Below are 23,987 nucleotides of genomic sequence, written 5' to 3'. Positions count from 1 at the left end.
ACTTGCACTGTTTTAGTCTTTTGAGGGAAAACATTATTTTGTTTTTTTATTTACGTATGGAAGTACCTAATGAAGATGACAAAAAAAGGAAATCTCAAATCTGAATTTAGCAAACTGGTGCAGTTTCTCTCAAACTTGGTGAGAAAATTTCTGAAAATTATGTTACAGAATTATTATGGATTTTTTGGCTTCTTTGAGTAAATTTCCTGTAGGTTTTTTGTTTTTTTTTCTTCTGATTTTTTAAAATTAAATTCTCTAGTTTTCTTTAATTGCGTGGTAATTTCTTCTTTAAGTGCTCATTGCTTTATTCCCATGGTTCAAAAAAAATCAGATAACTGTTAACTGTGCAAAGCATCAAACAGGACTAAACTGCTGTAAAGATGCAGCCAAATTCAAAGAGTAATGTGCAGATTTTCCAAAATACAGTAAAACCACAAAAATCACACAGCTTTTGGACTCAATATTACACTGTAAACCTTACATTCTTCAGCTAAATACTATCAAACTCAATGATAATATTCTGTTGAAGTAATTTATGGTATTTATACTGTGAAAAAAAACGGTAGGATGCTTTTTTGTAGTAGTAGTTTATGTCACAGTGTAATGTTGAAAATCCTTTGTGTTTTGGTTGAAGCTGACCTGCTGATTTAATATGATGATCCTCACTGTCTGTCCACCCTCATCTGACCCTCTGCGCTGTTTGCAGACCGGCTGCTTGGCTCTCTGCTGCTTTACATTGCAAATACGCCCGTGTTTACATTTGCTCCACACTGACAATGGTCTCTATGGGTTACCTTGACTCACAACACAGGTAACCAATCAGAGCTCAGAGGGGCGGCAGTTCTCTGGAAGAAAAAAGAGGAAGCAATAACTGGCAAGGACTGAAGGGAAGAAGAACTGATCCAAAAGCACGAGTGGCACTTTGCCTTTAGTGACTGCACCAGGAAACTGATCCCAGATCTGCCGGCAGATGAAGCTTCTGCGTTTGCCAGAGAGGGATGAGTTAAATTTCCGCTCCTCTCCTGGATCCAGCTGCTGCTCTGCCACATACATCCCCAAACACAAGGTAAGCCCACAGCTGATGCGTCCTCTGAACAGGCCTCTGTTTAATGACAAACACTCAACACAGAGCAGACAGACGCTCTGCGGGCGACTGTGTTCGTGACATGTGCTGAAGGGAAAGTGAAAGTGTTTCTCAGAGAGTGTGTGCAACTGTTTTACGCAGTTTAAACACGCTGACAGACAAGTTTAGTTTAAAAAATACTCTAAGAATTACTTATTATGAGGGACTGTTTGTTATTTATAGGAGGGGAGAGGGGGGAGCAAAAGGGGGGGGCATGTCAGACACTTTTTTAAGCACTGGGGAGAGACTTATGTTTTTTTGTTTTTTGGGGGGGGGTGGTTTTTGGAGGGGTAGACAACTTTAAGTGTGTATTTTGTATTTGTTTTACTGCTGATTTTTAAGGAAACAAACCTTTTAAACTAGGGGTTGGTTTTTCAGGCCAGATACAGATTATTAATACTTAATGAGTCTGATCACAGATATTTGGAACTGATATTTTACAGTAACAATCAAAATATTTCTGTCAAAATTTAGAAATGGGGATATATAAAAAACTCCAACACAGATCTTTGTTTGTAAGCGTTTGGCAAATGTTTAATCAAAACTAACTGTAGACATCATATACAGTAAGTTCCCAGCAGCTTTTTTTATTCATTAAGTACAATGAAAGTTTATATAAAAATGAATGAATAAAAACAGCTTCCTGTGGACAAAAATAAACTGTTTGCACAAACTAACCAGCATGCACAAGAATAAAAAATATATATATTTTTTTCAGCTCCAAGATTTTGTCATCAACGTTTAACCTTCAAACATCAAAGATTTAAAATCTGGAAACAAATATATCGTAGAGGCAAGGTCATACATTTATGCCAGTCACTCAGGGAGGCTCAAGAGAAAAATATTTGTAGCTTCAGAGACGGTCAAAATAAAAACAAACCAAAAAAGTCTTACCCCCCCCCTGATCATTAAAGAACAGTCCCTAAATGACTGCTAAACCTCATATGCACACCAGGAAGGCTGTAAAAACAGAGGTGTGTGTTGTGACCACCTCCACCATCCCCCGATTCCCAATCTCCACACACAAACACAAACACACACACACACACACACACACACACATTTTACTGTTTTACTGTGTTCATTTAACAAGGCCCGGTTACCGCGAGCAACAAGAGGGGCTTATCAGCTGCTCCCTTACTTGCCATACTGTTATCAGCCTGGCCTAGTTCACACACACACACACACACACACACACACACTCTCTGCCCCTTTCTGTCAAACACAGCCTCATTCTTTCTATCTCGGTCGCTCTCTCTCTCTCTCACACACACACACACACACACACAAACTAGGGAATGAATGTTATGGGGGCTTATCAGTGTCCTCAGGGGCCTGGCAACCACTTCACAGACTCAGATCCCAGCGCCGAGGCCACAGAGACAAACCTATGTGACCAGAGTGCTGATGAACAAAGGCTCTGTGCTGTTACTCTGTAGAAGCAGCAGGCTGCAGGGCACGCCAACAATGAACATACACTATATACACACATGGGACAAAGGCAGGCAGCTTCAACCACCACTTACAGAAAGCAAAGAAAATAGCAGCCTGCTTTATCTTACCTTTATTGATAGTAAAAAAAAAAAAAAAAAAAAAGGCACGGCTGCATGCCCTGCTGTAGATCCAGAACAGGGTTTTCAGGTTAAGAGAGTTGCTGTTATGTTTCAACCTGCACAACAACTCGACATGAAAAGACAGAATAAACAAATTTAAAAAAACAGCATGTAATAGTTCATATGACAAATAAACCGTGATTTCGAATGAATATTGCTCTCTCTGGGCTGCAGGTACTTTTTGGCAGGACTGTGGCGTGTGCCCGTTTTGAGAACTGAGAACTGAGTCCAAAAGCCTCCGAGATTTATCCACTGGATTTTTAATTATTGCAAAAAATAAGCTCTGTTGCAAATAAAAATTGCATTTTTGAAGCCTCAGTACAGGTAAAAAGCTAATATTAGACTACAAATGAACTAAACTACGGTTGGATGACTTATTGTCGCCACTAAAACCAGGCTCTTTGTAGTTGTTTTGCCCCTTTTTGTAGTTATTTTGTGTCTCTTTGCAGTTCCTTTGCAGCCTTTTTTTTGGTTTTGTGTATCTTTTTAGTTTCTTTGTAGTCATTTTGTGCTTCTTTGAGGTAATTTTGTGTCTTTTGTGTGTCGTTTGTGTCTCCTTTACAGCCTTTTTGTGTGTGTTTTGCGGTCTCTTAGTCTCTTTTGTATCTCTGATGTAAATTTGTGTCTTTATCAGTTCTTTGTATCTCTTTTGCAACATTTTTGTAGTCAAGTGTCTCTTTGTAGTAGTTCTGTATGTCTTTGTAGTCATTTTTTGCTTGTTTGAGGTAATTTTGTGTCTCTTTAAGGTAATTTTTGTCTCTTTGCAGGTCCTTGGCATCTCTTTTGCTGCTTTTTTTGTGGTTTTTCTGTGTCCTTGTAGAAGTTTTGTGGGTCTTTCTGGTGTTTATCTGTGTTTTCACTGTAGTGTATGGGACACAGTTACGGATGTTATGCAATCCAAAAATGAACAAGACGATCTAAGGTCCCAGAGTGACGGAGGAGAGGACCACTAATGTGCCGATTTTATCACTACTTAGCGGCTTTTCGGACCCTCTCAGTGGCGTTGTTTTTAAAAAAAAGGCAACAGGAGAAACATTTAGCGACTTATTTAGATCATCAGTGAACAAGGAGGAAATATACTGTCCAGGGCGGCCCTTGGCAGAGGAGATATACAAGGTCGCCTAGAGCGCCACACGCTGGAGGGGCGCCGCTGGTCACGCTAAAAACATAAACAACCCGATAATAACGAAGACAAAGTCGGGGATGAGTTACTGATGCTGACTGATCCGCTCTCATTCTTTGTCGGTGTCCCCGAATGTCCGCTCCACTCTCTTTCTCCACCGGTGTCTCCGCCGGTGTCTCCGCCGGTGTCTCCGAATATCCGCTCCGCTCTCATTGTCCAACAGGTGATCTCAATCTCTTCTAGAGCACCAAAATGTCTCAATCCGGTCCTGATAGTCATTTATCACCGTGCTCGCTGCTCACAGTAACTGCTGAACACCGGTGTAAGCGGCCGCCGTCTCCCCCCTCCCTCCTTCTGCTCTGTGTGTGTGTGACGGGGACATGATGAGAGGACATGATGAGAGGACACGCTGGACGCGGTTTGAGTTCAGGTGTAGTGGGTTTCACGTTCGGTTATGCTGAAAGAATAAACTGATATCTGATGTTTGGTTCCTTCCAACAACAAGCAGAACAGTTTGGGGAATGTTCCTCTTTATAGTTCCTCTATAACTCAAACACAACATTATTTTCAGCATCATCTTTGTACAATTCAAGTTAACATAAGAAGACAAGAGGGGAAAAAAACCCTAAAATATAAAAATGAAATTGATTTTGCTTTTGAAAATGACTTTCTTGACTTTCTTCTTATATTAAGTCTCTTTTTGGTCAGTATGTTTTAATATGAGTGACAGAGTCCCGGGGGACGTCCACCTAACGCTGGACCTGTCCCCCTAACGCTGGACCTGTCCCCCACAGGCCCGTTTAGATATACATCCATGATAACAAATTTCAAAAATCCCAAGGCGATGTCTTCAAATTGCTTGTTTTCTCGACCAGCAGTCTAAAACCTAAAGATAATCAACTTACTGTCAAAGATTACGAAGACAACCTGCAGATATTTGCATTTTCAGAAACTGTGACCAAAGAATTCCTGATATTATTGTTAAAAAATGATCCAAACAATAAATCCATTATGAAAACGGTTACAGATGCTGTTAATTTTTGGGGTTTCAGCTCTAATCTCTCCTCAAATCGAGCTGCATACAGAACATTACTAACTAACTAAAGTATCCTCCATTTCTCTACCGTCCTACGTAAATCGTCGAGCACCAAACAACTGCGCACGTCTGAGGGAAGTTGAAAATGAGAAGGCCACTGTTGGCAGATGATGTTGGCAGCGGTTTGGCGCAGGAACTCAGGAAGCGGTGCCTCCTAACTGAGCTGTGCTTCCTGTGTGATAACTGACCCAAACATGTTGTGCCTCTGTCACACACACACACAAAGACAAAACCGCGCTCAGAAACTGAGAGACTACAAGACTGAGGATTAATGGGATTAAAATGTAGGAGCTCGACGATCATATTTATTTCCTCGCAGGCGATTTGTTCACAGCGAGAGATCTATTGTGCACAAAACGTTAATGCCGGAGGAGGGCTGAAGGTAAGAGCAGGTGTGCCAACTGTGTTTACAACTTAATCTCTGAGGGGGAGGCCGGTGTAAAGCAGCAACAGAGGAGACTAACGATTCACTTTAACCTCAGAATTTAGCAGCGATTAAAAAAGAGGAAGCAAAGAAAAGCAGGCGACGAGGAGAGAATTAGGGGGAGTAGGAAAGAGGAGTTTTTGTTCTGAATGTCCTCTTCTTCGCCATGTTGTGAGGAATGTGAACGTAACGCCCCTGAAACCTTGAACGTTGTGCAAAGACATGATGTTTCGAGTTCATTGCCAGCTGCCTCCCCCTCTACTCATACCACACACACACACACACACACGCCCAGGCACACATTGCAGTGCAAACGCTTCCTTCCTGTTGCTGGTTTGGCCTCTTTTAGAAGCAAGATAAGAGCAAAAGATGTATGAAAGAGGGAAGTACCGTTTTCTCTCCAGCTCAGAGTGACCACATTTCTTTATTTGGGGTATTTTTATTTAAAAACTCGAACTGCTTACCACCTCGCTGCAGGTGTCGAAATCACATTTGTTTCTGTCTGTTCTTATCTGGCAGGTTCAGTGCGAGCAGAGGACAGTTTAGCACTTCCTCACCAAGAGTCGAGGCAGAGCGAGTGAACGCTGGTTTCCTGTGACGCCTCCGTGTCTCTGGTCAATTAGTTTACTCACATCACTCCTCAGCTGTTGAACTGCATGGAAAGAGACGGGCCTCGTCGTGTCCTGGGGGGAGCGCTCTCGTTGATCTACACTGACAGAAAAGTGCTGCTCATCTAAAAATTCGCTCCAAAAACTGGATCTGCCAGGACTTAAAAAACTGACTTATTCTGTAATTAATAGTCTTCAGAGGAAAGCTGTGATGCTGTTTTCACGCAGTTAAAGTTGCGTGTGTGGGATATTCAACCATGTTGCAGCAGTCAGAGCTCATCTTTGACTTTGCCAGTGACCACATCAACATGTCACAGGTGAGGAAATGTCTTTGTGTGTGTCCAACACAGAGCTTGCACCTGATGCAGCACAAATTATAATCTGATTTAATTTAATCTAATTGTTTTTTTCAGTTGGGTGGTTACTCGGATTACCCTGCAGTGATTGTGGAGCAGGTTCCCCATCCACACCTGCTCTCATACGCAGGTCTAGCGTGTGAACAGTCCCAGACGGAGCATCACCAGCAGCTGCTCAAAGGTCAGTGCCGACAACAAACACACAGGCACGCACACACACACACACACACACACGCACACACGCACATGCACACGTTCCAGCCTTTATTTACTCATCCCATTCATATTTCATGATTAAAGCTCACCTGTCTTCAAATAGTCTAATCAAACATAAATGGGTTATGCTTTGTTCTTTGAAGGTTTTATGCAATGGAGAACAAAAATCACTGAATAAATAATTACATGAATGAAATAAATAAATATGAAAATATATAAATAAATGTATAAATGAATACAGAGCTAAATAAATGAATATAAAAATTATTATGATAATGTGTATTTACAAGAATACATAAAATCATGTAAATAACATAATTAATGTATAAATAAAAACAATAATAAACAGTTACATAAATACAGAATTTAATAAACACATAAATAAGTAGATAAGTAGATAGATAAATAAACATTGAAATAAATATGCAAATAAATAGATAAATGCCAAAATAAATTATTAAAATTGGATAATATAAAAAATAAATACCAAAATGCATAAATAAAAAAAAAAAGTTGATAAATAAGTGTTAAAATAAATATAAAAATAAATAGGTAAATGCAAAAAATAGGTTATTAAACAGGACATTATTAAATGAATTTATTTCTGCATTTACACAACTACATGTATTTATTAATATATATCCATGCCTGCATGAGGTAGGGAGTCCTAGCCTCAGCATCTATATATTTTTAAATTTATTCATTGCTCTATTTATGTCATTGTTTATATTCTTCAATTTATTTAATAATCCTTATTTATCAACTTATGTATTTATACTTATATCACTTTTTGTCCTCTGTTTTACGGAAGTCTTACCAAATTAAAAGTCCCACCAGAGTTACGCTTGAAGGCCTCGTACTGCACATGCGCAGTGTCGCCCCTCGCACGAGCACATGGACCACCCTCTGCAAATATTCAGGAAGTGAAACAAAACATTTGTGGCTCGATCCTGGGAAACACCGTTAATGAAGCATTTTAGGATGTAGACGTGGTCACTTCGGCCTACAGCACATATGCTATGGCTTGTTCCTCACCGGTGCTGGGAGTCAAAAGTAAGTTTCATCACTGTATCCGGTTGTTTTTTCCGACTTTATTCCCGGTTTGGAGCAGCTGAAGTTGGGCACGGCGCGAGGCTAACCGAGCTAACTGACAACGCTCGCGGACTGTCCCGGCCGATTCACCCCCCCCAAAAATTAAAACACTTTCAGGGACACCAATTCATCTGCCGTGTTCCCGAAAACGGGTTTTGTTACTTTTTACTGGTGTTTTTTGTGCTTTTCTCGGCGGCAGAAGGAGTTTTAGTTCACGACAAACAGCTGTTAGCTAACAGATGTTTTTATCTGCACAGAAACAAATGCGCACGAAAAAATAAGATCATGTTTTGGCTCGGAGACAAACATGAAGCAGGATGTATGACGATGAAAGTGATCGATAACTGAGGCCCAAAACTGCCCGTGTTATTTGTGTGGAGCATTATAATCAGTGAAACATCACACTCAGATATTATTTATCTGTGTGTGTGTGTGTGTGTGTGTGTGTGTGTGTGTACGCGCGCGCACAATATTGAAGTTTGGTGGATGATGTTTAAAAAAGTGGTTATTCATTACAATCTGGAGCTGAGGACAAATATTTGATAGCTAAACTTGCAGCCTGATCATGTGTTTGGGTCATTAAACTTTATTTAAATAGCATATTTCATCCCAGGAGGAAGCACAAGTGCACAAAATGTCAAATTAAAGTTACAGGAACAAAACACAGCAAGCGTCTGACCATAAATCAGATCCATTAAAATGAAAATAAAAACTCAAAAATTAATATCAGGTGCCTTTCACAGGTATTTAAACCTTTAAACCTTTAGTAAATTGTGTGATTTTTAAAAACAGCAATATAGGAATAAAGGCAATGAGCAGCATGGTAAGAAATAAGTAGATTTATAAAATTAATTGTTAATTATTTCTAGGGAAAAAGCAAAAACTCAATTAAATTTCAAGTCCCTTTCATAAGTATTTAAACCTCTCAACCTTGAGCAAATTGTTTGATATTTTTAAAAAAAAACATGGGAATAAAGGCAATGAGCAACTTGGTAAGAAACTAGTAGATTTAGAAAATTAATTATTGATAAAAAAAACTAGGAAAAAATCTAGCTAAAATATTTATAATTATTATAATAAAAGCATAATTAAAATTATGTTCAAGAATTCTTATATTTTTTAAGCATTTTTCTGAGTCATGATTGCCTTGTTTGTTTTTTTTTGTTACTCTTTTGCTTTTATTTATTAAGTTTCTTGTACTTTTTACTAATTTCTTGCAAACTTTTGAGCCATTTCTCTTTTTATTGCTCAGCGGCTTCCTCCCATGTTTTTGAAAGAAATCAAGCCAATTTGTTCAGGTTTCAAAGGGTTAAAATGGCATTGCATTTGGTGAAGAGCTTGTTATGACTTATTTTAGCACTCAAAACTCAAAGTTGCCTGTCTCAACTTGGGTCCTGACTTGGGACTTTGGTGCCGAGACTTGAGACTTCGTTGTGACGTGCAAACAATGACGTGGCACCGCATCTGGCCTCTTGTCCCCCAAATGTCTGTCACTCAGAGGCTGGTGAGGTGACTTTAATTTGTGGTGCTCACAGCGAGTGCTGGAGCGATATAGATCAAATCCTCTAAACACAGCATCTGTAATATTATATTCTGTGATTAATATACATAATGATGTAATAAATTGTCTGGAAAATCATTTGAGAAAATAATAATGGATACAGTAATCGGACAGCGATGCCGTTGGCTCGGCGCATGCATCAAATTAAAAACCTGACATATCAAGGTCATTGATCACATTGATGTCGCTGTCAAAATTCAAAGTTAAATTCCTTTTGCTCAGATTGTATTGGGATGGCAGCAGAAAGTTTTGACACAAATAGTCTTGCAACGTTAAATAATGAAAAGATTTTTTTTTTATACTTTGGCTCAACAGCCAAGTAGTGTTGCAGAGGTCCACTGATTTCAGGGTGTAAAGATGGACTATTGTACCGTTTACGTCTGCTCATCTACAATGTTGAAAAAGAATGCAGCCGGACAGAGAATTTCACTTTTCTTTGTTCATCTTTTAAAAAGGTAGATTGTTTTACACAAACTGCCATTTTTAACCCTTTAAGACCTGAGCAAATTGGTCTGATTTTGTTTTGTAAACATGGAAAACGAAGAAAATGAGCAACTTGGCAAGAAATTAGTACTGGAAAATTATTTTTTAAAGTTATTGGAATATCTCTTATACTAAACTAGATTTATTTAACTTTATTATGTATTTAAAAATATTTTTACACAATCATTATAATGTTTAACCTCTTTTTTGAGGTAATTTCCCTTTTTTAACTTTCCAGATTGTTTGATTTTTTTTTTTTCCAAGCTTTCTTTTTGGATACTTTTTTACTAATTTTCTTGCTAGTTTTGGGTCATTTCTTCTTAAGTTGTCCGTTGCCTTCCTCACATGTTCTTAAAATAGAATACAGTAGAAATGCTTTATTAATCCCGTGAGGGAAATTCTTTTGTTGCAGCAGAAAATAAGAGAGCAGCAACTGAATGAAATATTTGTTAAAAAGGGCAAAAAAGGAAGTCACTAAACACAGAATAAAATAAAATAACAATAATAATAAAAATAAAGATATGTACAGTATATACAGAGAACAAACAACCAAAAAGATTAAAAGAGCAATAAAAAAAGAAAAAATGTGCAAATAAGTGTGCAAAAGTGAAGATGGAAAAAAGTCAAACCAGTTTTCCTTTTTAAGTGTCGGTTATGTAACCAGTTCAACCCAAAAATCTTTTGAAGATCATTTAAACAATAATAACAATAATTTATACTGCGATACCAGGATGTTTTCTGAGACATTATCGCACCATGAAAATTTCATATTGTTTGCAACCCACCGCCAAGCTGTGTTGTTGGTGCTTCTTATTTGTGAGAGCAAACTTGTGCACCAGCGAAAAATCTGTTTTTGTGTGTCTCCTTGTTGTCTGCAGTGGAGCCGTGTGAAAGTGGAGAGGAGGAGACCATGGAGACACTTGTCGCTGCCGACTCACTCCTCAACATGGACTGCCCCGACACCCTCTCTCTGGAACACTACTGTAAGCACACACACACACACACACACACACACACACACACACACACACACACTCTTTGAAATCTGGAGCCACAAAACTTTCCTTGTCCTGCTCTCAGATGCCTCTCACATGTATTTTAAGCTTTAAATGGTGAGCAAACTGGTGTGATTTCTTTCAACAACATGTTAAAAAATGCTCATCAAACTGCCAGAAATTTGTGAATTTAAAGAATGATTTTTAAAAAGCAAAGGAGAAACATCTGAGGAAAAACAGAAGAATGCTAGGCAAAAAATATATTTATAGTTATTATTATTACAGAATTCTTATAATTTTTAAGCACCTTTTCCCCAGGTCATTTTCTAAAATTCATTCATTACTTACAGTACTTTATGTATTTATTTATTTGTATTTTTAATACAAATTTCCAGGTAATTTTCTGGTACTTTTTTTTACTAATTTTCTTGCTAATTTTTGAGTCATTTCATCCTACATTGCTCTCTACCTTCTTCCCTTGTTTTTGAGAGAAATTGAGCCAATTTATTTCAGGTTTCAAAAGATTAACACCACACACACACACACACACACACTCTCTTGGACTAACACCACTCACACACACACTAACAGAGTGAAGATGCCCTGATAAAACCTCCCCGCTGCTTTTTGATGTAGGACACGTCTGACTGCGAGACGTTATTTTTAGACGTGGTGGTCACTGTGCTGTTCTCTTTTATTAAATCTGTTTATGCCCTCCTGCAGCCCAGACCTTCTTACCATCACTGGGTGATGTCATCACTACTCCTGTTACCCAGGTGACTGTGTCAGCAGAGGGGATTGTGGGAGCTGTCGACCAGCCACAGTGGCACTCGTTGCACACAAAGAAGCCCGCGGCACAGCTGCAGTCCAAAAAGAGAGGTCAGTCGCTCTCTGGGTTATCAGCTCAGCTGAAACTAAATTATGGTGTAAATTATTGTCTGATTATATTAAATGTCTTTTAAATTTCCTGCTTTTACTTTTCATCTGTTCAGGGAGGAAACCTCGACACAGAAGGGCAGAGTCTCCCACACCAGACATTAAAGTGAAGAAGGACAAATACAACAAAGGTACAAGTGTCACACATCGGTGTTACATGTGGGTCTCACGTCTGAAGACGCATCAAAGTCGAGTTTACATAAAAGCACGATAGCAAACGTATGGTTTTCTACGAAGTATTACACCTGCACGCACAAGTTTTTTCACAAATTTGTTTGTTTGTTTTTTAAGATGCCCATTAGCTTCTGTATTTAACTCTTCCCTCCATTATTTTAATTAACAATATTTTATTAACTAGATTACATAAATGCACATCCATAACATTAATGCTCACAGTACGACTAAACACAATACAACACACAGACAACACACAACAATCAACACAAACTGAAAGACCGTCCAACACAGTGTGTACAGCAGCTCTGCGTAATGATCTATCTCGTCAATAGCTGAGAAAATAAAGAACCTGGAAACTTATCGATTTAATCTTAAGAAGAACTAGATAAATAGCTCAAAATCCATTTCATATATTCAAGACTATCAAAAGTATTTATCATATACAGTGGTCTGCACTTTTCCTTGTCTAAAAAATACAATCTTAACTTTTTGTGAAAACATATCGTATTACTTTCAGAAAATGAAAGTTATACGGTAATTAATTCAATGCCACCATTGCTCAATAATGCTCGAGTTTTGTACGGGTCGACATATTTTCTCTACTGAGTTTTGTTTATGTTGATACATGTATGTGTTTCTCAAAAACTACTAAATAAATAGTATGAACAAATTATTAATTTTTTTTATAAAATGTCAGCTGGGGAAGAAAACCCCACCTCTTTATTTCTTTTAGTTTTTCTCCCAAAAAAACTGTGGCTGCAGAAAAAAACCGCTTTGGTCCCTCGGTCCTCATTAGACGCTCCAAAATTAAAATACAAGGTCAGAGCCAAAACAATTGTGACGTGCCATGCTTCTGGTGCATGTTCGGCACATTGAAAACAATAAGCATACTTCAAAACACGTGCGTCAGACTGTTTCAGTACATTTTGGGGTTTAGTGCAGCGCACGTCTGAATTAAAAGCTGTCAGAGTAACGTAAACGCCGCAGCAGTGAACTGAGAGACGAGAGAGAGCAATGCGGATCACAGGGGATCACTTTTTGCAGAAATCATGTTCCATTTTTCCTCTCCCATCACATTTCCTGTGTTTGTGTTTCAGGAGGAAACACACTGTACCTGTGGCAGTTCCTGATGGAGCTGTTGCAAGACCGACAGGTCTGCCCCCGCTACATTAAATGGACCAATCCCCACGCAGGAATCTTCAAGCTTGTCAACTCCAAAGCGGTGGCCAGACTGTGGGGCAAACACAAGAACAAGCCCGATATGAATTATGAGACGATGGGCCGAGCACTCAGGTACGCAGCAGAAAGAGGAAATGCTCTATATGTACATGTGTTAAGATATTAGGGTTGCAACGATACGACATTTACACATTCGGTAACATCTGAGAAAATGTCGTGGTTTCACGTTATTATAGAATTATTTCTCTTATTAGTTATAGTTACACTTAAAGAAAATTTTTAAAATACCATATGTCAGCGATAAATCTAAAATCGAATCCAAATCTAATTCACAGTAAAAATAAAGTGATGCGCACTGGGAGTTGTTTTTGTGTTTTTAGTATACATAAGGTGCCAGAGTGGATTAAACAGCATCAAAATAGAACTTGTTTATCAATTTTAAAAAAGTGCCAATGTAGGATCCCCTGCACCCTCCAACAAAGATCCTGTCTAAGCCCCTAATGTCCCAAAATCTTAGAAACATCCTAAAATCTTAAAAATGGCCAAGACAGCCTTTCCAAGAAAAGTCCTCATATTCTAGAAATGTCCTTTAATCCTAGAAACATCCTAAAATCAGAATTTTTTTTTCGAAAATCCTTCAAACATCCTAAAATCCAAATATTTTTCCAAAATCCTACAAATGTCCCAAAATCCTACAAATATCCTAAAATCTTAAAAACCGCCAAGATGGCCCGTCTGAGAAAAGTCCTTGAATACTAGAAATGTTCTAAAATCCAATAAATGTCCAAAAATCTGAAAAATGTCAAAGTCCAAAAAATTTCCTGAAATCCTACAGATGTCCCAAAATCCTAGAAACATCCTAAAATCCTAAAAACTACCTAAAATCCCAGAGATGTCCTGAAATCCTAGAAATGTCCTAAAATACTAGAAACGTCCCAAAATCCAAGAAATGTCTTAAAATTTGAAAAATGTCCTAAAATCCTTGAGATTTTCTAGAACCATGCACGAGGCTGCCGCGACTGGCCCCTGGCCTCTTGTCATTTTGCAAAAGTGGCCCCCAAACAAAGTGAGTTGTGTCCCTGCTCTGGGTATTTGTATGTAAATAGTTTTTAACCCCTGAAGCCGCTTCACTGTAAACATGGCAGATGTGTGGTGTGTTTTGTCGATGCTGAACCTTCGTGTCCGTGCAGGTACTACTACCAGAGAGGCATCCTGAACAAGGTTGAGGGCCAGCGTCTCGTCTACCAGTTCACCTCTCTGCCCAAAGACATGATTTACATCACCGATGGCGACGGCATCAAAGAGGAGGAGGATGACGATGACAATAGCAACAACGATGACGGTGCCAGTGATGACTCCGACGACAGCACAATACTGTCGAGTGACCAATCAGTGGAGGAGGAAGACTCGCACCCACCACAGAAGAAAACGTCGCCCGGCTCCGTCCGAGCCCCGGCGACCCAGCGGACCAGGCCGGCTCCCAGGCCCTCAATGCAGCGCGACACCATCCTGCGACCTGCCAGCACCAGCCTGATCCAGGAGCAGCACCTGCCCATCGTGTCCGCTGAGATGCTGCGGACCCTCCAGAACCTGCAGAAGGTCCAGTCCCTGCAGCCCGCCGGCCACGCCTCCGTCTTCAAAACAGCTCAGCTGCTGGGGAGTCTGTGCGAGCGGCAGGCCGCCGCTCAGGGGTCTGCGGACAGTAACGGTGCACCGGGTGAAAAGTCGCACCCAGGATACAAAGTGGAGACTCCACAGCTGGTGCCTCTAACGAGCTCTGACCAATAGAAAGAGACCAAACACACACGCACACACACTCCACTGACTCAGGACCAGTTACAGAGCTTTGCTGTGGCCATGTCGGCACACCGGAGCCTTTATTTCTTCAGCGCGTAAGAGAGGGCGCAATGATTGAGGATTATTTTTGTATTTTAGATTAAATTGTGAATTGGTTACAAAAGTAATTTGAGATCACTGCTTCCTCTCTGACATCTGAGTCGGCAGGAAACTGGCAGAAACCAAAAATCACAACATTTATCAGTTTACTTTCTAAGAGACTTTAAAAGCTGCTGTGCTTTATCTCAGCCCTCTGCAGCTCTTCTGTTCACACCTGGTGTGAACGGGCATCCTGGGTGATCCCATCAAGAGTGCACAGCTCAGTGTTTCTCTGTTCACACCTGGCCTTAGAAAACGTCTCGACTTTCCACTGGGTAGGTAGGTATTCGATTTTTCATTCAGGCATGACGAATGTTGTTTCAGTGTTTGTGATCCTGCTGCTGCAGCTGTCACACACACAGAGACAGGAATTATCATTTTAGCCAACGGTTATTTATTAACGGGTTCAGTGACTGAGTCGGGCCGTTTCCGTGTCGTCTGAGCTGCAGGAGAAACATTTGAGCTCTCTGCAGCTCACGCCAAGAACAGCTCTGACCCGCAGCACAGAGCAGGTCAAAATAATTACCCTCCAAAATGAAGGCACTTATTATTTCAGATACACAACGAAATTTAGCAAACAAATTTAAAGCACTGGACTAAACGTGACAAACTATAAAGTGTCACAATCGATGTCAAGCAGTCGGAGGCACACCGGGCGCTCCGTCACGTAACACTCCGTGGTGCACGGTGTCTCTCTGTCCTGACTGAAAACCGTTGGGATGAGAACGTGTTGCTCCCTCACTGCTCGGGCGATGCTGTGACCCTACGTGACGGTGAAGCCGTGAAGTGCACGGTCTGTTTGTCACCCAAGCTCTCTCCCCCCAAAATATGAGATGACTGCGTTTCCAGCAGCATGGCGATGGATGTTCAAAACATCATCAGCCACCGCACTAGAGTCATTATTTCCAATCAAAGGTGATAAAGGCGTCTTATGCAAGCGATAAAGGAAAGGCGAGCCCCTTATACGTGGGAGTGACCACGTATGAGGGTTTTCTGGGAGCTGATAGTCCACGATTTCACAGAGGAATTGTGGATTCAAAACTTCCAGATGATCCGATCAACTTTTGAAAAGTTATGTGATTCAGTAACACCTCCGGGAGCCAGTTCCTACCGACAAGCGCATAACCATAGCATCATGTGACCTACAAATGCAAAAAAATACTGTTTTGCGAAATACGTCTTTTTCGAATCTCCTGAAATACCACCTCATGCAAGCGTAAAAAACCTTTCTGCAATAAATGGGAGTATTTTCGAAATTGACGTGTTTCCATTAGCCGTATTTTTTCACTTCAATTTCACTTTGCTTAATGTGAGGGTTAATAAAAACCCGCCTTATATTTATGATGATATTGAAAAACACATCTTCAAGATTTCTAAATTCCCCGTTATAACGTATTACTGTGGAACTGCCCAAGCCTAGTGTGAAATCAGGCATTTCAGGCTGAAACAATCACAAAAACAGCCCGTGAAATCCTGGAGAAACTTATTAACGCATATACTGCGTTAATAAGTTGCAGCCCAGACCCGCTCTGTATTGCTCAAATTAAAGGACACTTTTGGGTTCATTCACACCTTTATTTAAAGCCGTCTGCTTGTGATCTGATCACCCAGGATGCATGTCAATAGCAGGTGTAAATAACGCCTCTGCAGCCTGTAACCAACAGAGACATGCACTGGAACCCACAGCCTCTCTGCACTTCTGCAGACACTCTTCACCTGCGGCGTCAGATGATCTGATGAGCACACTGTGCCCGCCGTCTCTGCCTTTACTCACTTTTTTTTTTACTATCACGCGCTGAATCATTCCTCCGCCTTGAAAACGGCTTTGCACTAATGTTTACCCCTGCTGTATGTTTCTCTTTCCTGTCCCTGCTTCCTGCTAATCATGAGGGAAAACATTCCATATTATTATTATTATTGTTGTTGTATTTTTTTTTACTGAATTATGTTGTGAATTGTTGAAAACAAGGGATCACTGTTTTTTTTCTAGAGTAGTAATTGAGCACTGCTGCTGTTTGTAGTTGACGTATCTGCACAGTGGACTTTCCTTTTGTCGACAATCACCAGTGAAATGGCCTTTTTTTATTTAGCCACGTCGTCTTTATACTGCTACTATTTAGCCTCTCTGCTATGCACACACTGTTTACTTATCACACCTATATAGATGCATATATGAACCTCTGAAGATACCTTTATGTATTGTGTGTCGTATACTGTACGTCTGTGAACATGCTCGACTTTGTGCCTTGTTGCCATTTTCTCCCTCAGGTCTCGTACAAATTTAGTTTTTCTGCACAGACTGCTATGCAAAGAGTAAAGCGGCTGGCCCTTTTTTATAACGGACCAACGCAAAGTTCGGTGTTTTCACTTTGGTTGATCTGAGTTCAGCCTCACAAACGGCGCTCCAAATGAAAACCGAGTTTGTGCGGTTTAGGCCGGCTTCTGTGAGGCTAAACTAGTTTTCTGAGATGCTTCTGTGCCTTCGCGCCCTCTGGGAACGCTATGCAAAACTGTTTTCACTTTATTAACGAGTAAAGCGTTCATGTGGAGCCCCCTCTCTTGGCTTATCTGGGGGCCTGTTGATACTGTAAGCCTGACTGATGTGTGAGCTTGTAGCAGAGGGAGAGGTGGAGTTTCCGTTGCCTTATTTTCGCTGTGTTTTGCTTTCATGCAGTCCGGAGGTGTTTAAAGAAAGATAATGGTCTGTTGTGTGAAATAAAGTTAATTTTGTCATTGTCTGTGAAAATCGTCGTTGCTTATTTATTTTTCAGCATCAGTGGTTAAAAGTCTGTAAGTACAAGATATGGAAATTACAAGTTACATTTGTTTTCATTATTGCAACACAGTAGTTTTTTTTTTGAGGACTTGGACTTATTTTTTTTTATCTGTATATTTTGCAATTGTTAATTTTACTGTTTACACACACAAATTACACACACAAAATGACAAATTTTGCATGCAGTGTTACTTGGGGTTATGAAGAAAACTGTGCATCCACAGAAAATTGCCAAATATTGATTGATTTGGGATATTATTTGCTCGGCTATAGGCTAATTCTAACATTAAAAATGTGGACATGGTTATTTAGAGTTCAGTTAAATATTCTCAGTCTGGGGGTTTATTTATTTGTGTGTGTGTGTGTGTGTGGTGGGGGGGGGGGGGCAGAAAGCAATGAGCAACTTGACAAGAAATGGCCAAAAATATGCAATAAATTTTCAAAAAGAAAATAATTAATTTGATGAATATAATAATAATAAATGAATAAATAAATAATAACATAACAATAATATGAATGACAATCATAGACATATAAAAATATTATATTATAATAATATATGAAAGGATAACAGCACAATTATAATAATAATTAAGAAGAACAATGACAATCATAATCCTAATAAAAAAAAAATCTAATTTGTAGATACAAGGTAAATTAATGGATAACAGCACAAAGTTTATCATCATCATCATCATTATTATTATCATTATTATAGTAATAATTTACTGTTAAAGAAATGCAGCATTTAAGGAATGACAGCTCTTCTTTGGCTTTATTTATTTTTGTTTGTTTATTATTATTTACTGAGTGGAGTCTGATTGGAGAGGTGTAAAAATAATAACAATCAGTATAAAAAAAAATAAAATATTCTAAATAGTAGAAAAAAAGCAAATGAAAGGATAACAAAGTTTATAATAATAATAAATAATAATAATAATAATGGTAATAATTTAATGTTAAAGAAATGCAGCATTTAAGAAATGACAGCTCTTGTTTTGCCTTTGTTTATTTTTTTTGTTTATTATTATTTACCTGTCTGAGTGGAGAGCTGTAAAAAATAATAATAACAATCAGTATAAAAAAATAAAATATTCTAAATAGTAGATAAAAAGCAAATGAAAGGATAACAGCACAAAGTTTATAAGAATAATAATAATAATAATAATAACAATAACAACAACAATAATAATGGTAATAATTTTAATGTCAATGAAATGCAGTATTTAGGTAATGACAGTTCTTGTTTTGCCTTTGTTTATTTTTGTTTGTTTATTGTTATTTACCTGTCTGGGTGGAGAGGTGTAAAAAATAATAATAACAATCAGTATAAAAAGAAATAAAATATTCTAAATAGTAGATAAAAAACAAATGAAAGGATAACAGCACAAAATTTATAATAACAATAATAATAATAATAATAATAATAATAACAATAATAATCATAATAATAATAATAATAATAACAATAATAAATAATAATAATGGTAATAATTTAATGTCAATGAAATGCAGTATTTAGGTAATGACAGTTCTTGTTTTGCCTTTGTTTATTTTTGTTTGTTATTTGTTATTTACCTGTCTGAGTGGAGAGGTGCGCTGACAGTATAAAGCCGTCATGTGGCGCCTCCTCCCGGCCGGCAGGTGGCGCTGTGGCGCGCTGAGCGCTGTGAGCAGCCGGATGTTGACAGGCCTGCTGCTGGGCTCGAGCCGCTGCCGCTGCTAATATCACGTTTCCAGAAGTCTCCGCGTCTTGCTAGAACTTTCTGCCGCTACAGAAACACCGCAGACACCCGCAGCACACCCATGGCAGCCCAACGGCAAGTCAGATCAAACATTTCCATCGTGTTTTGTGAACATTTGAAGTGATTTGCTCGCTAACTGTCGGTCTCTCCGCAGCAGCTTCACCGACAGCTTCATCGACGAGGACCCTCACAGAGCCGTGCAGGTAAACAGCACACAAAAACCAGCTGCCTCTGCTGAAACACGGGCACAAACGCCCGCAGTCGCGCTGTTTAGAGATTAAAATGAGCGTGTTGTCGTTAATGTGACTGTTTCTCACGTTAGCGCCGGTTTTGACTCCTAACAAGCTAATCAAGTTAGCTAGCGTTTGCTGTTAGCATCACTTTGTCAGAACAGGTGTGTCAGTTATTTTACGTTAAATTGCAGTTAATATTACAGTTTTTAAAAACTTTTTGTTTATTCAACATAAAGATAACACATACAGCACACAGTAAGGAGGAGATGATGCAATTTATTCACATACTTATCATACTTTTGGCCTTTTAATGTCCAATTTCAGCAATACTCAGTACATATTAAACGGTAATATTACTTTCCATAATTTATTTATTTATTAGGCATATATCTTCCACTTTCCGTTTACAGACTAAAGAAAAGAGCTCAAGAAATATACAACTATGACAAAGCAACAACAATAATAATGAATATAAAGGAAAGCTGGAAACAAAACAGAGAGAGAAATTAACAATTTAAAACAAATAAAAAAATGAACAGTATAATTTCTACCTTTTTATCACTTTTTTCCTTCTTTAAAAAAAAAAAAAAGTTCTATATACATGTTTTTGAGTGTGTTTTTTTATTCTTGTTTTATGCACCAAACACAGAGGCAAATTCATTTTATGTGAAAACATACTTGCATAAACTTTAATCTGATTCTGGAGGAGTAAAAAAAAAAACAAACAGCAATTACATTATTATTTTCCATTTTTAACATATTTTCTTAAAGTAATAGTTGTTTGTGATGATATATCATACAGAAGAGACAAACATGTCAGCCAGTATCATGTTTTATTCTGTTACTTTTCCATCATTATCATAACTCTCTGAATTAAAACCACTTTAAGTGTTCGACTTAAATTCCATATTTTTTCCTTCAGGAACTTAATGACGCCTTGCAAGAAGACCCTGACAATGCTGAGTGGTTTTGCCAGCGTGCCTACGCCCACATTCTTCTCAAAAACTACAGCTGTAAGTCTGCAGACTACGCGTACTGACCGACAAGTTAATTACAACACAATCTTTTTGAATAAATATGCACGATTGTTCGCAGTAGTGTTGTCACCGTACTGGAATTTCTAACTGCGCCACAGTACCTCAAAAATGTCAATATTTGTACAATTTTTGATACAGTGAAAAAAATTCCATTGGAGGCATAAAATTTAGGATTTTTTATCATGAAATAAATATAAGAAGACTATAACAAGACTTTGGAAAAAACAGCAGAATGACTGTAGCAAACAGTAATAATAAGAGGGTGAGAACGAGCAGCTCGTACAGGTGTGGTGATACTGCAGAAAATTAATATTAAAATTGTTTCAAATATTCAGAATCCCTGTGCACCAATAAATCATATTTTAAGTGTTCTCGAATTCGATTTAAAACTTATGTTGCCTTTTTGGTTACCACCCACAATATATCTGATTATAATTTGTTAAATAATGCCTTAAACATTAGAGCGGCTGTTGTGGTCCAGACTGCAGAAAACAACATTTCCTATGAGATGCCTAAATTTATAATCCTACTGTTAGCAATCTCTACAGGAATTTGGTTTGATATTAATATACATTTTCTTAGTGATACAGGTTAGATGAAATGTTGTTGAGTGTTGTTTTTTTTCTCTGCAGGTGCTGTTGATGATGCCAAAAAAGCGCAGCAGCTGAAACCCAGCCTTCCCCTCGCTTTCATGCGAACAGGGTGTGTATGTTCATGAAAATGTGGTGAAATCACACTCACAGGTGTATGTGCTCGATTATTCACTGTTAATGGACCCGGGGACTGTTAGAGCTGCAATGATTAATCAGTTAGTTGTCAACTGTTATATTAATCGGCAACTAATTTGGTAAATTAAAAAAAAAAAAAAAGTGATTGATTTATCCAGAAAAATAATCAACTGATGAATTGACAAAGAAAATTGCTGCAATGAAAAGTTGCAGCCTACGTTACTTTGTTTCTGTAACAAAAAATCTGTAACATAACGTTGATTGGTAATAATAAAAAATTCTAATTTAATAATAATGATAATGATAATAATAATGTAGATTTACATAGTGCCTTTTAAGGTACCCGCAACAAAAATAAGTAAATAAATAGACATAAAATATATAAAAAACACAAAACAAAACTAGAACAGAATAATTACAATTTTCAACACGTGTGATTACATACAACTTTTTCACAGTCACATCTGCTATGAAATTTAAACAAATTATTCCTGTTTTGGAAGTTTGGAGTCACGTTTCGGCAAATATCTCGATCGTTTCCAACGCTAGTTATTTAACTTTTTTAAAAAGGTACATGATCCAAATTTTGCGTGTCAGAGGAGGTCACATTTATTTTTCCATCACGATCTGATCTGAGTACAAGTTCCGTGTTTTTCTCTCCGAACTGCAGAATCGCAGAATACCACCTGAGCCACTTTGGGCCAGCGCAGGCAGCGTTCACTCAGGGACACCAACTGGACGGTGAGTACAGCCGCGGTCGACCTCGGCGACAAACTCTGCCGCTCAGCTCTCTATAAAGTGTCACGACTGTTTCTGTAATTTTCTTTTAACTTCTTCCCATGTTTTTGGAAGAAATCGAGTCCGTTTGTTAAGGGTGAAGAAAGAAAAGCCGCATTTTCAACCCTTCAAACACTGAGCTCTATCGAGTCTTTTTTTACTTTTTAAGGGCTGCGACTAACAATAATTTCCATTATGGGTGAATCTGCAGATTACATTCTGGAGCAATTTGGTTCAGAAATGGTGAAAAATGCAGACATGAAAAGAAAAGAAGTTAATATCAGATTGCAGATGTCATCTTGGAGAGTTTCTTTACAGCCTCATTAAAATAAACATAAAAGGCTGCTTTTTTTTTGGTGTTGCATCACATCCTTCAGCGGGGCTGAAAATGTTGATGGCTTTGTCTGTTTTCAGTTAAGTAACATCAGGCCTCATGATGATGTTACAAAAGAGCTGTTGTGCATTTTGGGCTTTTAAGACCCAAAATAGCCTGGATTTGGTTTGGCTCTCGGGATCCCTCCAAGATGTGTCAGATAGGGATAAAAAACATTTTAATCCAGTAACTTCAAGTGTTACTAGAAGTGCAAACCACGAAAGTTAGTTCAGCCAAAGTCTGTTCACATTTTACTGCAGCTTTAACGTCTCCAGACTGATCATCAAAATGACTTAATTAAAAAGATTTAACCCTTTAACAGGGATTGTGAACTGCACGGTACATTTTTTGCAATCAAATTGCTTCATTAAAAAACAATTTAACTGTCAAAACCCAATTTAATTTTATACAGATGTTTTTGTGTGATACATTTCAGTATTGTGGTTACACTGTAACTCTATTTAATTCTGTTTTTATTATATTAGAATAAATATATGCTTTTTGTCTATCTTACGTTTTAAAACGATTTTTTACTAGATTATTATATTTATTTATTTTATATGTTTTTTAGTTGTTTTTTTTTTTGTTCATTTTATTAAGTTAAGTCTATTTTCAGATTTTTATTATATAACTCACTAGTTGTTGTTTTATTAATATATTGTATGACGCTACTTTTATTTTCGGATTTCTATTATATTACATTGACTTTTGCACTTTTATCGCACTGTAAAGGTATTTCTTAGTGGGACTGTTAAAGGGTTAAATATGTGAACGTCCAAAAATCCTCAGTGCTGTCAAAAAGCTGTGGATCGATTTTTAAACTCATTTTGAGTTGAACAAGTTCTGCTTGTAAAATGTGCGTCTTCTTTGATCTGCTGGTAAAACCACCACTAATGTATCAAACACATCTTTTCTTATCTGTAGTTTTTCGCTCTAGAAACAAACCTATTAAATTCATGATGTTGGCCTTCTTCAGAAATTTTTTTATTTTATATTTTTAAGTTACATTTTATACATTGCATAAGGCGCAGTTTTTGTATTACCAATTTACACACTTGGCACATTATCCCTGTTACAATTTAAAGATTTACTTATTCGTGCCAACTGTCTATTACTGAATTTCTTTACATTATATTTTTTACACACTTGCATACTCAGCATATTATACATATTTTATTTTAAATATTGACATACTAGTGCTCATTGTTTACTATTACTGTATTACTGTATATCTTTACACTTATATTTTGTTTTATACTTTACATATATATATTGTTTTATTTTAACGGTTTACTATTACTTTATTTCTATTTTTAAATACATGTGCTACTAATATTAATTATTTCTACTTGCTGTAATTCTATATACTGGCATCAGAGCGACTGTAATGAACCACAATTT

General features: G+C 37.9%; 2 protein-coding genes across 6 annotated transcripts in view; both read left to right on the top strand.

Annotated features, from left to right (window-relative positions):
• The first annotated feature begins 887 nt into the window (after positions 1 to 887).
• LOC121951296 (ETS-related transcription factor Elf-1-like) lies at positions 888 to 17,663 on the top strand. Of its 3 annotated transcripts, none has more exons than XM_042497559.1 (8): positions 888 to 1,066; positions 5,899 to 6,304; positions 6,401 to 6,524; positions 10,574 to 10,678; positions 11,414 to 11,569; positions 11,683 to 11,757; positions 12,901 to 13,096; positions 14,173 to 17,663. In XM_042497559.1, the coding sequence occupies exons 2-8, from the start codon at positions 6,245 to 6,247 to the stop codon at positions 14,768 to 14,770; spliced, it is 1,314 nt and encodes a 437-aa protein (XP_042353493.1). In that variant the 5' UTR covers positions 888 to 1,066; positions 5,899 to 6,244; the 3' UTR covers positions 14,771 to 17,663. The 3 variants fall into 3 exon arrangements, with proteins under 3 accessions (XP_042353493.1, XP_042353494.1, XP_042353495.1); XM_042497560.1 differs by lacking the exon at positions 888 to 1,066 and adding an exon at positions 5,321 to 5,337; XM_042497561.1 differs by lacking the exons at positions 888 to 1,066; positions 5,899 to 6,304; positions 6,401 to 6,524 and adding an exon at positions 7,463 to 7,612.
• A 1,689-nt stretch (positions 17,664 to 19,352) lies between these two features.
• sugt1 (SGT1 homolog, MIS12 kinetochore complex assembly cochaperone) overlaps positions 19,353 to 23,987 on the top strand; it is a 34,174-nt gene continuing 29,539 nt past the window's right edge. The window contains exons 1-5 of one of the 3 annotated variants that reach the window (XM_042497877.1): positions 19,353 to 19,513; positions 19,596 to 19,641; positions 20,594 to 20,684; positions 21,341 to 21,410; positions 22,107 to 22,177. In XM_042497877.1, coding sequence (XP_042353811.1) covers positions 19,500 to 19,513; positions 19,596 to 19,641; positions 20,594 to 20,684; positions 21,341 to 21,410; positions 22,107 to 22,177 — 292 coding nt within the window. In that variant the 5' untranslated portion in view covers positions 19,353 to 19,499. Of the gene's footprint in view, positions 19,514 to 19,592; positions 19,642 to 20,593; positions 20,685 to 21,340; positions 21,411 to 22,106; positions 22,178 to 23,987 lie in introns of all 3 variants that reach the window. The other 2 variants (XM_042497876.1, XM_042497875.1) reach the window with 2 other exon arrangements.

This window comes from Plectropomus leopardus, chromosome 12 (assembly GCF_008729295.1).
Source record: "Plectropomus leopardus isolate mb chromosome 12, YSFRI_Pleo_2.0, whole genome shotgun sequence".
NCBI classification, from domain to species: domain Eukaryota; kingdom Metazoa; phylum Chordata; class Actinopteri; order Perciformes; family Serranidae; genus Plectropomus; species Plectropomus leopardus.
This window is presented reverse-complemented; position numbering and strand designations above follow the sequence as displayed.